General features: G+C 36.7%; 1 protein-coding gene across 12 annotated transcripts in view; it reads left to right on the forward strand.

The window, feature by feature from the left end:
• The window catches only part of ZMYND8 (zinc finger MYND-type containing 8), a 50,921-nt gene that overhangs the window by 15,338 nt on the left and 20,468 nt on the right, over positions 1-15,115 (forward strand). For 10 of the 12 annotated variants that reach the window (XR_013957864.1, XM_080627818.1, XM_080627827.1 and 7 more), the window contains 6 exons: positions 5,488-5,636; positions 10,099-10,317; positions 11,058-11,171; positions 12,865-12,957; positions 14,098-14,185; positions 14,804-14,859. Coding sequence is in view for 11 of the 12 variants with exons in the window: in XM_080627818.1 (XP_080483944.1) it covers positions 5,488-5,636; positions 10,099-10,317; positions 11,058-11,171; positions 12,865-12,957; positions 14,098-14,185; positions 14,804-14,859 (719 nt within the window). In the remaining variant the exon portion in view is untranslated. Of the gene's footprint in view, positions 1-2,113; positions 2,135-5,487; positions 5,637-10,098; positions 10,318-11,057; positions 11,172-12,864; positions 12,958-14,097; positions 14,186-14,803; positions 14,860-15,115 lie in introns of those variants that run through there. The other 2 variants (XM_080627821.1, XM_080627825.1) reach the window with 2 other exon arrangements.

Consider the following 15,115-nt stretch of genomic DNA (forward strand, 5'->3'; position numbering starts at 1 on the left):
TGGCCATATCAGTTGTCTAATCCATCTGGCTTTCTGGGCAAACAAGTAACAGTGTGAGAGAAGGGAAAAGGGAAGCAGTATTGGTGGAAAGATACTGTGAAGCCTTGACTTTGATCTGTGTACCTTGCTGTGAATTTCAGCTCTCATTAAGGCCTTATTTCTACAGAAACTAATGCAAGTGTAATAGATGCTTAGAAATACATATATACATACCCTTTCATTTTGGGTTTAGTCTGGATACTTCGGTAGCATTTATCTTAAACAAGGTTTTAAATTAAACAAAAATAGGTATATGGAAAGGCAGGTATAAGGTGTAAGATGACACTTGATGAGTCCTTGTTACTGAGCAGTTTATGCTGTGTTCTTACAGTAAAGCGTGTTGATGTTACTTGTTTTCAGGGAGAATTACATTTGGGTATCATGGGAAAAGCAAGGAAAACAACATTTTTCTTTTACATGTTTTCTGAGTTGGCACCTGCTTCCATTGAGAAAAAGGAGACTTCTCAGTTGTTATTGCAAACTTACAGTGCAGCACTTGGCAATGTATACATTGTGAAAGATGTGGTCTATGCTCCATATGCTGCAGCAAGATAAGATCCCTCATATACAGTGATAACGTACTTTTGTTTGCTTTTATATTTTTTCTAAACTAAACAGTATTAAATCACTATCACAGTTTGCTTAAAAACTGCATTACCATCACATAAAATTGGACTTCTGAAATAGGCATAAAGTATGAAATTAAGTTGCTTTAGGGTTTAAGTGTGTTTTCGTCTGTCTCCTGGGAACAGTAGTTACTAATCCTTTAGTCACGTGATGGCATACTGAAACAAAGGTTTTAAACTTTAGGTGAAGCTCGGGTTAGCTTGTTGCTCCCCAATGGATGGTTTGTGAGAGCACTCATAGGTGCATATGTCAAGCTTGGCAATGTTACAGAGCAATTAATAATAACCTGCTGATGTAAGTCCAGGTAACTTTTAATGAGTATTAAAAAAGTTATTTCAGGTGTCTATTTTTTCACTTGTGCTGGAAGCACAATGTTGGAATAATGCTAAGAAAGCAAAATCACACGTTCAAAAATGAAGAAATAAGTGGAGTAAGGTTGCTTGGCAAATTAATTAGTACAATTTGTTTATCAATGAAATGTTTATTATTTTACAGTAATGCCTGTCATTTAGTTCATGGAACATTTAATTTCTAATTAACCTTCTGAGTGCTGGGTGCTCCTGAGTGCAAGTGATCTGTGCCTTTTCAGTTAGAAAAGGTGGGTGCACAAACTGATGCCGATTTGAAAAGTTTGGGTTGGGTTGACTTGTTCAGTACACGGTAGGAATAGGGAGATTGCAGGGATATGTGCCAGCTGGTGCCGATCTGACATGCTGAGATACTCTCCAAAGTGACACCGTTCTTGCTCGTTAAACACCTTTATAAAAATGTTTGCTTGACATAGAAGAAATCACACAAATTCTCACTGTTCCTTTTTGTAACAGAAACTGGACTCCACCTCCCAAGTAACTGTCCTAGTCGCCAAGTAATTGCATAGTTTAAATTTGGTCTTTTTTATTCTTTCCTCTTGGGTTTGTTTCACTTTGTTCAAGTACTAAATGTTAAGTTAAATTACACTGGAGAAGTGATCCAGGTTAAAAATTAACTTTCCTCCTGACAGGTTATTTTAACAGGGATCAGTTTCTTGATCTGGTTCACAGCTCAGCTATGCAAACTGCTAACACAGCTGAAAGAGCCAAGGAAGAAGAAGAGACAAGGGTGTGCTAAATGGGACACTGCTGATGAAAGAAATTCACACAAAATGCAACTTGAGCATTTTCTATCTTAATTAGAATTGGAAACTATAACTCAGGCAATTTAAGTAGGTGCTACCATTCTTACTTTACATGGACTGAATTAAAAGGTTGTTTATATTATTAAGTCCCTCTCGGCTGGTAAGTTGGCAACATTCAGTGATAAAGACATTAGCTTATTCCACTAGCACAAGTAAATCTGAGAGAAGACGCCTTTGCATTGCTGTTTTCCTGTTTATTCCTTAATTTTTCCAGACATATCTTACATTGTTTGAAGACCATCTCTGGCATTTCAATAACTTGCAAGCTGAAGAAGCGAAAAAGCTGTATTTCTGGTCAGTTTTTTGTATGCTGTATATGAGTCACTAGTTATTTAAAAATCTCCAGTATGCTCAGGCTTGAATCATGGGAGAAAATTGCACTACTTTAAGTAGTTTGTGAAATCAGTTAACTAAGCATATGTGTGTGTGATCATCTGGTTTCATCAGTATTGAGTCCATACCCTTTCTGTTGAAATGCACTTTGGATTTGTCTGTGACTGAATTGTAATTCCGGTTTAGCTAATAACAGTTTAACACTTTTTCTGACACTGACTCAGTTGCTTTAGGAAAAAAACAGTTTTTGAAGTTAGAAGCACCACATTATGGGGGCAGGCCTATGATGAGGAACTTTACAGCTGATTTTCTTTTTTCACACTTAGAGCCAAGGCACAATGTGCAGTGTCACAGGCAGGTTCTTGTCAATCCCCACAATCTGAGGTGAAAGAGCTGAAGGGAAACTGGTGTGCTCCACTGGTGACTGTTTTGTGCCTGGGAGTGAGAAACGGAAGCCAAAGGGCAGAAAACAATAACTTTCATGGTACTTTCCTGGTTTAAGCTGTACCTGCATATATACAGTCTGGAAATAATAGCCAAAATCTATTCAGTGAGTTGTGGTGAAGGCTTTATTTGCAGGTACTTTGAGGATGATGTTTGCTCAAATAGCTGTTTTGGGAGGGACAATTCTGCTTATCTCTGCCTTGGGAAAACAAAGATCAAGGCATGGTCAGCACTTAACAGTAACATTAGTTTACTTATGACTGCCTTTAGAAATGTACAGAAAGTCTCTGTTGAGAACTGCAAATTATAATAAAGAAACAAAGACTTATATTGTATATGCTCTTCTGAGCCATGTGATGATGGAAAGATGAGAAGAAATGTGGTATGATGCTGGTTTTGCTGATCCCTCTGAATGCAAACAGATCCCATGTTGAATAAGATCCGTTCTACTTCAATGAAAACAATAGAATTCAGAGCTTGTTCTGGTTTTCGGTTTGATCGCTTTGGTTATGTTGTGGGTTTTGGTTTAGCTGACACTGATGCTGCAGTGTTTCTTCCAGACAGCTGTATTAGCTCAGCTCTCTTGGGATATACAAAGCATATGCCAGCCAAAGGAGTTCTTCTGCCACCTTCTGTGCATAATTATCTAAACTGGGAAAAAACCCAAGCTAGTCTATCAGCGGAGCTGTACTTGTATTGGGATTTTTATTGTTGTAATTGCCTAAGGAGGGGAAGAGGCATGTTTTTTCACATGTTTAGGTGCCATACCTTACTTGGCAATTCTTGGTGTTGTCAAATACATCTGAATTTTGGCCTAAATGGAGTGGGAGGTAGATTTGCTTGAATTGAAATAAGTCAAGTGACAATAATGGTCTTGGACCCATTGTATTGGTTTAATGCAGCCTAGGCACGGCAGAATAGAACTGGTCCAAAATGCTGCCTGCAAGTATAAAAGGGATGGGGAGGGGTGGAAAGGAAAAAAACCATCACGCTTGATGTGAATGAAAACATAGAAAGTTTTTGTTAATTTATTTAAAGCAGCTTCACTACGTTTTGCCACAATTTTTAACTTATGTCAACAGAGAAATTTCTCTGAGAGTTAACATTCCATTTCTGCTTAGGCAGCTCTGCTAAATGAGCTGTGCCTATGGAACTCCAGTGGCAGACACTTTTCCTGGGGTTATTGAAATTGCGTGTGGTGTTAGTCTAGTGCAGCTATTCTGGATCAATAAAACTCAGGATGGGCAATTGCTGTTATATTTCTCTTCCCTCCTTTGGTTATATCTACTTCCGTCTATATTGTCTATTTTTTTATATTTATTTACAGTTTTCTTAGTTGTTATCTTGACACATGTTACCAAGCTTTTGGTCAATCAAAAGTCACCATATAGCACCACGTTGTTTTTGTATGCAGCCACAAAACACTTACATTAGCACATGTGAGTAGGGGATTGAAGATATGGGAACGACTTTGGGGAGAGTTCAGTTGTTTCTCTGTGATATTGGTGACTTCAGATCCCTATGTTTTTATCTGTCATTTTATTCTGTTGCATGCATTAAAAGCTTAAGGAAAAATTAAATGTGTTAAATCAACTCTGAATTTTCACTGGTATTTTGTCAAGATTGTTTCACTGTTCTATGATTACCTATTACAGCTGATTGCGTACTTGATCTTTGTAATAGAGCTGCGCATTCCATATTCATTAGGAATCATTTAAACTTTGTTCTGAGAAAATGAAGTTGCAAATGCTCTTTTTTTTCACTTGGGTATTTCTGATGAGTTTGTCAGTGATTTTTTTTTTTTTTTTTAAGTGTATTAACTCTATCAAGGCTGTAAATATTTCCTTCTGAATATTATAAGAACACAAAGCAGTGACCAAGTAAGCAAGCAAACAAACAAACAAAAAAAGGAATTAAAAGCCTTTGAAGAATTAAAAGACTTGATCATAGTTGGAGGAGCAAAGCAGACATGAATGATTGTTGTAGTAGATGTTGATTTGGTAGAACAGTCTTTCAATTTCCTTCTAATGTTTTAAAGAATTTTGTGCATGTTTCATAAAATGCACTTCAGAGCCACTGGCGCTGCTGAAGTTGCTGGTGTGATGAATTTACACTAAGATGACAATGCATGACTTAGAGCAGCTGAGACACAGGCACAGGCTCACTTCTGCCAGCTTTGTTACCTACAGTAACCAGTCATAGATGGAAACTGTAACTTATTAAATTACTCTCATAATTTGCTTGCTTGAATGTGAGAGCTCTGTTAACTCTCTGTTGACTGTGCCTGTTGCTCTGTCTTGCTGTCAGAAGGTTACTACTTGACTGGTAGTGTTGTCTTAATTTTATCTTTTTACAATTCAGTTTAGCAGGTACTTGCAAATGACTAAGTATTTGAAGTGGCATATTTATTTTTACACTATATGACAATTTATTTTTTTTCTATTGATATATTTTATCAACTTTATTTAAATATGAGAGGTAAATAATGAGGACTGACTTTACTCTTACCATGTTTTAACTTCTGTTGCTTATGTTTCTAAATTACATAAGCAGAGCTGTTAAAGCATATGTAGCATAGCACTCTTCAAGCTACTACTAACAGATTGTTATACTCAAAGATACTAGAATTTGAGATGAATGGCCTGAAAAGAAAAGTTATGTAATGTTAATCTAAATGACTATATTGAGAATTCACTTAACAGTGGCATTGCTGAGCAAGTCTGTGCTTCCGGTTTTGTCAGTGACTGGATAGAGGACAATGAGAATTTTTATTCTGTTCAGTGAAGGAGTGTGAATGACAAACCACAGCCTTGCTGGAATGTTTTTCATCAATATGAACTCTTCAACCATATTGTCTGTATCTGTTGTAGATCCTGGCTCTGCTGAACGTGCAGCACAGAAAAGGAAATTTCCCAGCCCTCCACATTCCTCTAATGGCCACTCACCACAAGATGCATCAACAAGTCCTATAAAAAAGAAAAAGAAACCTGGTCTATTGAACAGTAATAATAAAGAGCAGGTAAGAGAAGTCATGGTCTTGTTGTGCTAGAATATGACACAATAAAGGATGTAGAGAAAGCTGATCAGCAGCTCTGTCCTTATTATGAAGCTCCATTCTTGTATTCTAAGGGGCGGATTTTCATTTTTGAATGCAGTGGGTGTAGGATTTGGCATTATAGGCTGGAATTGCATGTTCTCTTATTGTTTTACATGTGTATGAGAAAGACAAGTTGTGTCCTGGTTTCTGATTTTACAAAGCTAATAAGATGTGTAAGCAATAAAGGCAATTTTGAACAAAAGTATTATCAGGGTATGTAATAACAATAATAACAGCAATAGCTGTTATTAATGAAAACCATTGAAAGGAAATGTTCAGTGGCATGATATCCAAGATTAAAAATGATCTCATATCAGCAGAAGTCCCTCATCTGGTTTTAGTCCTGCTGCCAATTATTAACAAAGGTCTAGCGCATTCCTTGATACTCCGCAGATTCCCTCCCCTTCCTTTACACTGTTGAGCAATGTACACTCCTACCAAGCTAGTTAAATCAAAGGGTCACACTGACAGTACTTTTTAGTCTTCATGATTGAAACCTTATTTTTGGTGTCTTCTTTGTTGTAGTTCTTAGAACTTAACTCCGGAAGACTCTGACAATTTCTGATTCACTGTAGGATGCAAGTAAAAGAATTGTATGTAGTCTATTGAGTAGCAAATACCTGCATCATCTTGGACAAGATTAGATGAAGGGAGTCTTTTTAGCCTTAATGAAATATCTCATCTAATTTAAAAATGACATGTCTCTATTTTTCAAAGTGCTTTTCTGTGTCAACGTTTTTTTTGCCAGGATTAAATTCTGAGGGTTTAAGGCACCTTTTCCTGATGTAAAAGCATCCACATTACATATTGTCCTGGTACAATTACACTGGTTAAGAAAGAAAATGAAATTCCTAATCACTGCAGTTGTCCTGGAACGAAGACTGAATAAATCAGGCTGTGCTAGAGAACAGGTTTACAGTGTCAAGCATATTTTACTTAAGGATAATTAGGAGGTTTAGAATTGGCATGTGTAAGCATGCTTGCATTAGTTTAATGTGGTCAGTTTGACCTTACTGAGCTTCACTTCAGGCTGTGTAAATTCCTCCACATCCTGGACATTTGCTGGGGAGATGCTGCCCCACTGGAGTCTGAACTTCTATCTGTGCAGTGTAGAGACAATTTTACGAACAGTGGAACTGAATCTTAGGGTATTAATTTCCACTTCTATTCATGCATTGAAAAATATATATGAAAACACAGTTGCAGTTGTTGAACTTGATACATTCCCCTCAGTAAATCCTATTCTATTTTCCAGGTATCTCAGACCTGAAATACTACAGGGCAGAATAAAGTTGTATATCTAATGAAGAAAAACAACCAGACTTGCTTATTTTGCTGTATTTGTTACGAGTTAGCAAGCAAACATGTTTAGTTTTGTTTAGCTTTTCCAAGTTGCTTTTACTAGTATCTTGCATGTTCAAATTTGATACAGGCATGCCTGAAGATTAAAGTAGGTGAAAAACTTCTCTATATGGTAGCAGGAGTTGTTGAAAGATTCTTTCACTGCTGAACAGATGTGCGCTAAGCATATGGTTACTTATTTTGCTCTCAGGTTAAGTTTCAAGTATAAAGTAGCTAATAGCTGTGATTCTGATTGGCTGATAAATCCATTTTGAGGTGTGACAGCTTCACTGGAAACCTCTAACTTAAATTTTTATGTTACAAAGTGTTTGTAATATTTGACTATTTCAAGATACTGTTACTAAAGTTGCATGAAGTTTCCCATTACATGTTGTGGATGCAGTAACAGATCTACAGAGTGGTGCCAACGGGTATTTACAGTGTTGAAATACAAGCAAAGAATTACGGAATTGTAGAATGTAGCTAAGACAGGTTAAAAATCAGGAACTTTTGACACTTAACTGGTCACTTATAGCGTAATTGAAGTTGTCATCTGGTTTTACCATTAGCTTCAATATTGATTTACACTGAATATAAATAGTGAACTTTTTCTCCCCAGAACAACACTAAAATACTGTTGATTTTTCTTCAGTTTTCTATGTCATTCTACAGGTCTTAGTAACTTTATGAAAGACTTTAAAACAAGCTACCAGATATCTGAGCTTGAATTGGCTAGCTGTGAAACAGTTGAGGAAACAAAGCTTTTATTTAATAACTGTTAAAAGATACGCTCTTAAAACATTTTGCTCTGGTTATAACAAGTGAAAAGGTCCTTTGATGCAGTTGTGTCATTCATATTCAGTCCTTCAGTTTCGTTGTTTGGGTATCTTTTGAGTCTTGGGACCTTTTTTGTATGGGAATGGGGTGTCTTTAAACATGGCTTAGGTAAAAAAAGGTGATAAATGTCTACAAGAAATAAGCATCCTTGAACAGACAATAAGTTCTTCTCATGCTCTAACAAAAACAGACTTCAGTTTGGGTGTTATGAGCTGATTTCTGTGGAATAGTTTCATAGGCTTTGTATTTGTCTTAAAGCAGTATCTTTCATTCTTAAGAAGTTAGTGTGGATATACTGCTTATATCCACTTCAAAGTCAGGATATGTAATAAATTCTTCTGGTAATTTCCTTTATCTGCAGTTGAGGAAATGCCCCACAGCTGCAACTCCATGTATATACACCATTAACATTTTGGTCTCGCAACTGTGGTGCATATAGCTGCAAACAAAATATGTTTCTGCACTGTGAATTGCAACTTTCCCTTCTTCGCTCTGGGTTTCCATAACTTCTGTGTCTGTTTGAATGATTGTAGTAGTAATACATTTGAAATGTAGTTGAAGACTTATGCTGTCCTTCTTGTTCCACAGGATCTGATAGAGCCTTCCCTTCTGAGAGTCTTGTTACGTTATATGCTTGTATATATATATACACAGAGAAAGTATAGAAAAATAACATTTTGCCCCTTTCTATGATGGGAACAAACTATTTTTTAGAAGCTGTATCATCTGAAGATTAGAAAATGAAAAACACCAAAGCTGATAGAAAATTGAGTGAAATTTTAGGTAGCAGACCTTTGGGAATGTTTGTGGGTAACATCCTTTGGCAGATGATATCTCTTCTCTTTGAGATACGTCTCCGGCTGGGTTGTCACTTCTGTGTCTCCTAATTTCACCTTGAAGTTGCTCTACCCATGCAAATAATATCCTTTATAACTGTAGAAATCTAGACATATCACAGTCCAAGCTGGCATGCTGGTGGTTTGTGGTGACATTAGTTTATGCCCTGTGTGACTGATTTTGTAGAGAATGCTACAGAGGCATGGAACATGCAGATGGTTGCACTGTTCTGTGAGTCCCGTGGCCATGTGACAGCTCAAGGGTCTAAGAACTTGCAGATGTGTAAATGGTGCCCAATTACACAGATTACCTGAGAACCTAACAAAATGGTTATGCAAACTACCAGCATTTTGATAGTTACAAGTAATGTCATCAGCAAATGCTTTTACATCAAGCAAAAAAAATCCCAGTAAATAAACTGCCTAAAACTCAAGATTGCTTCTCTCCATGTTCTTCTCAGCAAACTACCCCTATAATTAATACCAAATAGAAAACTTAAGTTTCCTTGTCACAGATCATTTGAATGTAGCTTTCCAGTAAATGTCAGCAGCTCTTCAGAGCTGATCTAACAAACTTTAGGTTTCTGGGGACCCATTTTATCCTAGGCTATTTGCTGCTTGTGTTTTGGCATCAGCTATGTCATCTTTGAGCTGTCTGGGGCTCAAGTGGAAGACTAGTTCATGCAGTTTACAAAGTTAACACTGTTTTCTAGTGCAGGCAAACCAGTGGAGATCGTGAGTCTTAAATTCTGATATGCATTTAAATGGTGGATTAAATCTCTCCCCGTGTTCCTGCTCCTATAGCAGAGTGGCTGTTCAGGATGTGAATTTGCTCCTTTGTCATCTTATCTACAGTTTGCCTTATTAATCAAAATCAGCACTGGCTTGCTTCATTGTACAAAGCTGTGAACTGCTGCAATTTAGGACAGATTTGCATGGTGTTCAACCTCTTATTTCAGGACTAACTTCTTCAGCTGTCCCAGGTTTAGCCATGACTAAATATCTCAGTATTTAGCTTGCACAGCCCCATGGTATTCTGTGTTTAGAGGACTTAATAGCTTCTATGGCAATATTTCTTTCTCAAAGATAAAAGTGTTCACTGACTTTGGTTGGATTGCATGTCTTGCATTTGATGCCCTTACTTGCCACAAAGATTTGTTTTCAGTCTTGAGTGCAAACTGGCATTTGACATCTGAATAAGCAGTAAACTTCTTTATGAATGATTTTGTGCAATTAATAAGATACTGTGCTTGCATAAATGTTAATCAAACTCTGTAAACTGCTGTTTGCTTATATATTATGAATATTATTATTTGAAAAAATGCAAATTTGTTTTGAAACCAAACCTGTTTTTCTTGCCTACATTTCAGTCAGAACTAAGACATGGTCCGTTTTACTATATGAAGCAGCCACTCACCACAGACCCTGTTGATGTTGTACCACAGGATGGACGGAATGATTTCTATTGCTGGGTTTGTCATCGGGAAGGCCAAGTCCTCTGCTGTGAGCTCTGTCCTCGGGTTTATCATGCTAAGTGTCTGAAACTGACAGCGGAACCAGAGGGGGATTGGTTTTGCCCAGAATGTGAGGTTAGTTTGATATAAGGAGTGGATTTCTTTCTTCTTTGTGAGATGTAAGCAGGTGGTTTTGTGTTCTGAAATGTTGCTGGTTTATTCCTGTATTGCCTTTTGGTAAAGGTACCAGAGAAATTTGCACAGTTTGAAGAGTGATTTCTTCATCTGACACCTCTTATTTTGAAAACATTCTGCAGTTTTGACTAGCTTAACTTGTGCTTTTTCTAGTGGGCTGAGCTAGTCTGCAGTAGTGCAGAAAAAAATTGCACTCTAGGGTCAAACAAGTGGGTATTTTATTACTATTTTTTTCTGCAGGCCTGGGGAAGAACTTAATCATTCCTTAGCATTGATGTATCTTTAACAAAAGGAAATTGGTTTATTGTGTGTTTTTCTTTGATCACTTACTGTTTTACAGTGCAGGTGACCTTCTCACTGGTTCATATTGCTGCGAACCCGCATTGTATTTGGGAATTTTATGTATTCACACATTCATGATGGATATTTTTCTGGTCTTTTCCTTTCTCTCTCTCCCTTTTCTCTCTTCCCCATCTCCCTGCTTTTATTTTTTCTTTTTAACATACATGGAACAATAATCAAGTAAAACAAGCATCCGAAGTACTTATACTGTGTCATTGGAAATGTTTTATTTCTTATCTTCTATGGTTATCTTCTATTTGAATACTAGAATGTTTCAGTGGAGAAGAATTTTCCTAGAAATGTTTCCTGACCAAACGTTTTTTAATCTTAACTTCTAGAAAATCACAGTTGCAGAATGCATAGAAACACAGAGTAAAGCAATGACAATGCTCACCATTGAACAGCTATCATATTTACTGAAGTTTGCACTACAGAAAATGAAACAGCCAGGGGTAAGAAGGACTTTATTATTTTATATTTCTTTTTAATGCTTGGATCGTATGCTTGTCATAATCCTGTGTTTTGCTTCATTTTGTAGATTATGAACCTAGTTTGTTTTATCAGATTCTGTGAGATAGCTTTTATGCTGTCTTCCACCTGTCTAGTACAGACAGGTTAGTTTAGGTTGTAAGAACTGTTTTGTAGTGTGTTAAAATGTAATTTCTTTATCTAACTTTCTGGATGTAGTTTCAGTAGGTGTGGTGAAAATACATGAGACATGGTGTTTTTTTACTTTTTTGACATTGTTGTCTCTGAGATACAAGGGGAATGAAGAGACATAATCTCTCACCAATACAGTTACATGGGCAGGAACCTTAGGCACAGCACTGTTGTGTTATCGATTATACCTGTTGAAAACGTGGCTGCTCTCTGTTAGTAGAAATTGCCACCAAACTTAGTTGTAGCATATACTTTTAAAACAGTGAAGAAGTCTTCCTCAGTGTGGTGAAAACCTGTGCTGTTCATTGTCATGCAATATGAGGCTGCTGTTCTCTCAATTTTTATCATGAAGGTAAAATTAATTTTCCTCCAACTTGTACCTAACTTCATGTGTCTGTCTTCAGACTCCCTTCTCAAAAACACCATGTCTCAAAATTTCAGCTATTCCAGTCACCCATCCCTGCTTCTAAGTTTCAACAATTCTTGTCACCTGTTCTTCACCATGCAAGCTTTGCCTAGCTTTCATGTGAAGTTTTGACTTCATCAGAATTCTATGTGATGAATTACCAAGGGTTGCCTTAACCCCTTTTTGCTTCTTGTTCCTGTAAATAAGTTAGAGGAGTGGGGAGGGTGTCTCTGTACCTGCGGTGTTACGGTAAAATTAGTTGAGAAACCCAGATGTGCTGAATCATGGGCTGTCTGCAACTCTGATCTCTCTGTGATAAGTGTTTTAGTAAAACAACAGTGGCAATTTCTGGGAAGGTTACTCCTAAGCACTGACAGATTTTGGTTCTTGGAATCCTTTTACTCTCTAAATACTATCCTGTTAGATGGAGGCATTAGAAACTTGAAGTGCTGCTTTTCAGTAACAAGGTATCAGTGTTTATGTTGAGTTCACAGAAGGTTTTGAAAAGGTGGTTAGAAAGCTTAATGAATCCTATTGAGATATTTTGCCCTAATGTTGAGACATTTTACTAATCACCTATTGTTTTGGTATTGTTATTGTTTTTAATCGGTTGAGTTTCAGGAATTGCAGTAACCTCCACATCAGCAGATGCTAATGTGTCCCATAGATGAAAGTTTGTATGTGTTTGTGTTACCAAGCCACTGTGGTTTTGAAAGTTAAGATTCTAACAAAAGTCTGAGAAAGAGGTATTTGTGAGTCTCGTGTCTTTTTTTCTGCTATAAACTATCTGTTGAGCTTCATCTGACACTCCCCACAAAAAAAATCCCAGTGTAAATAGTGGCAGTACATTTTACAAAGCCCCTGACTTCTGCAATTCAGATATGAAAACCAATTAATTGAGACCTTCTAGTTCCTCTTGTTCTGACAATACTTTATTACTTCACAAAATTTTATAATTACCTTTAAAGAATTTTCTGTGACATCACAGTTGGAATTAGTACTGGAAAATGAATGAGTATTGTGTCCTTGATGAAACTGTTCAGTATTAATAAGCACTGTGATTTCTTTCTTCCAAACAGACAGAGCCATTTCAAAAGCCAGTTTCACTGGATCAACACCCAGATTATGCAGAATATATCTTTCATCCAATGGACCTTTGTACATTAGAGAAGGTTTGTATGAAGCTAAAGGAGGAAGGTTCCTTGAGTTGAATTGCTGTCAATAGTATTTCTGGAGTGTTTGGTGGGAGGAGAGATAGGCTGCTTAAAATTATTTTAATGCTTTTTTGTTGTTGTTGTTGTAGTAAATGCCAGCTCAGTTACAGTTTAAAAACAATCATGTGCCAACTGAACAAATTCAGTATTTTGTCTGATCCAGTAACAAATAAATGGTCAGGAAAAACACTATGAACAAGACAGGCTTACACTGATTGCTTCCTCCTGTATGAGTTCATCTAATTCCAGGAATGATTCTGTGGGAGACTTCAATAATCAGAGTTTGCATGTGATCATCATGTTTGTAAGCTATTAATAGATCACTGGTCAATTAATTTGGGAACAGTAGATGTAGGGGTCATTCCAGACTGATTTTAGTGATCATTCAGCAAATGCTGTAATCTCCACTGCACCTGAGGTGTAGAAGAAAAAAGAAACAGTCAAGAGGTAGATAATATAATTTTAATTCTCAGTCCAGTAATAAGTTTCACATCATGAGGAAGGTCTCCGTACTCCATTGCTTAATGAAGAGTGCAGTATTGCAGAGTTTTGTTCTGCTAGAACCTAGTGAAGATGCAGCAAATGGGAGGTATAATAGTATAAAGGTGTAACAAAACCATGTGACCAATTTTGTCTAATCAAAGTACTTTACCTAGTGAGTAGATTAGAATATCACATGTACTGTCTTATGTTTTATGAACAACAGTTTTTTTCTGGATCTTGTAAAAATTAAAAAATAAAAATGCTTTGGAGTGATAACATCAGTAGAAGAAATAAAGGGTTTAGTTTTCTGAAGACATCAAATGAAACACTGTTTCAAGAAATTAACACTTTTTAAATGTTGAAGATGCTGATCCAAATAATAATTATTTAGAGTTAGACAGTTCATCCATTTTCAGGGCAGTCAAAAGACACCCTGAATTTGACAGATTCTTAAGTATTTAGAATCATGAGTTTTGCAGTATGTAAGTAGTCATTTTTACTAATTGTATGCCTGATAGGAAACAATGTTCAGGTAGAAATCATCACTTTTTACTCATTTCTGAAATTTCAGGAAATTTTCTATTTCCTGTTACATTCTGAATTTTCTCTTTGCAGAATGTTAAAAAGAAAATGTACGGTTGCACTGAAGCATTTTTGGCTGATGCCAAATGGATTTTGCACAACTGCATTATTTACAATGGGGGTAAGATATTAATACATACTTATGTCCTTAATTATGAAACTTTGAAACAGTTTCAGAAAGTGACAGAGCAATTTGTGGGCTTCTAGTTGGCAAATGCTGAAAGTATCTTTCTGTCATTGAGCCATAGTGCCTAAACACAACAGATTTTTAACTGGCATATAACTGTAGGACCAAATACAGCCTGTGCTGTCACTTGCTCATTCCACCCTCAAAAAATTTCAAATTAGTTACAAACATGGTATGCTTTGGATTGGAAGAGACCTTAACAATCAGCTGGTTCCAACTCCCAAGTTGCTTTGTTTTGCATTATGTATCACTTTATAAGAGGCCTAATTGAACTCAGACAGCATGACCTTCACAGAAAGAGTGTAGCAGTGGTGGGCAGGCTGCAAGAGGCTGCAAAAAGGACATTTAAAGGTTGTTAATGATGTTATGTGGGGAAGAAGAGTGCCTACCTACAGCTTTTGAAGCATGTAGTTTATACATACGTGTTTTGCATCGTCTCTTTAGATGTTCTCTTTTGCCTTTAATGTGAACTTTAAAGTCTGAAACCTGTTGATTTTATCATAATTCTAGCATTTCAATTTTCTTGGTTAAAGCATTTTATTGTTTCCTCAGGAAATCACAAATTGACACAAACAGCAAAAGTCATCATCAAAATCTGTGAGCATGAGGTATGAGTTCCCCAATTAACTTAATTGTTATGTAGATTTTAAAGTGTTTCATGTATTTGTGAGTGAAATAATAGTGTTTTCTAGTGTGTATGTTGCATAACTGTAATTTTTGTACACTTTGTTCTGTTTGGATATGCACATCTTCCAGGCCTTTCACCCACTTTGTTGCTCTTATTTGGGCATGCTCCAGCACCTCAATGTCTCTCTTGTAGTGAGGGGCCCAGAACTGACCGCAGGATTTGAGATGCAGCTTCAC

The sequence above is a fragment of the Psittacula echo genome, assembly GCF_963264785.1.
Source record: "Psittacula echo genome assembly, chromosome: 12".
Lineage (NCBI taxonomy): Eukaryota > Metazoa > Chordata > Aves > Psittaciformes > Psittacidae > Psittacula > Psittacula echo.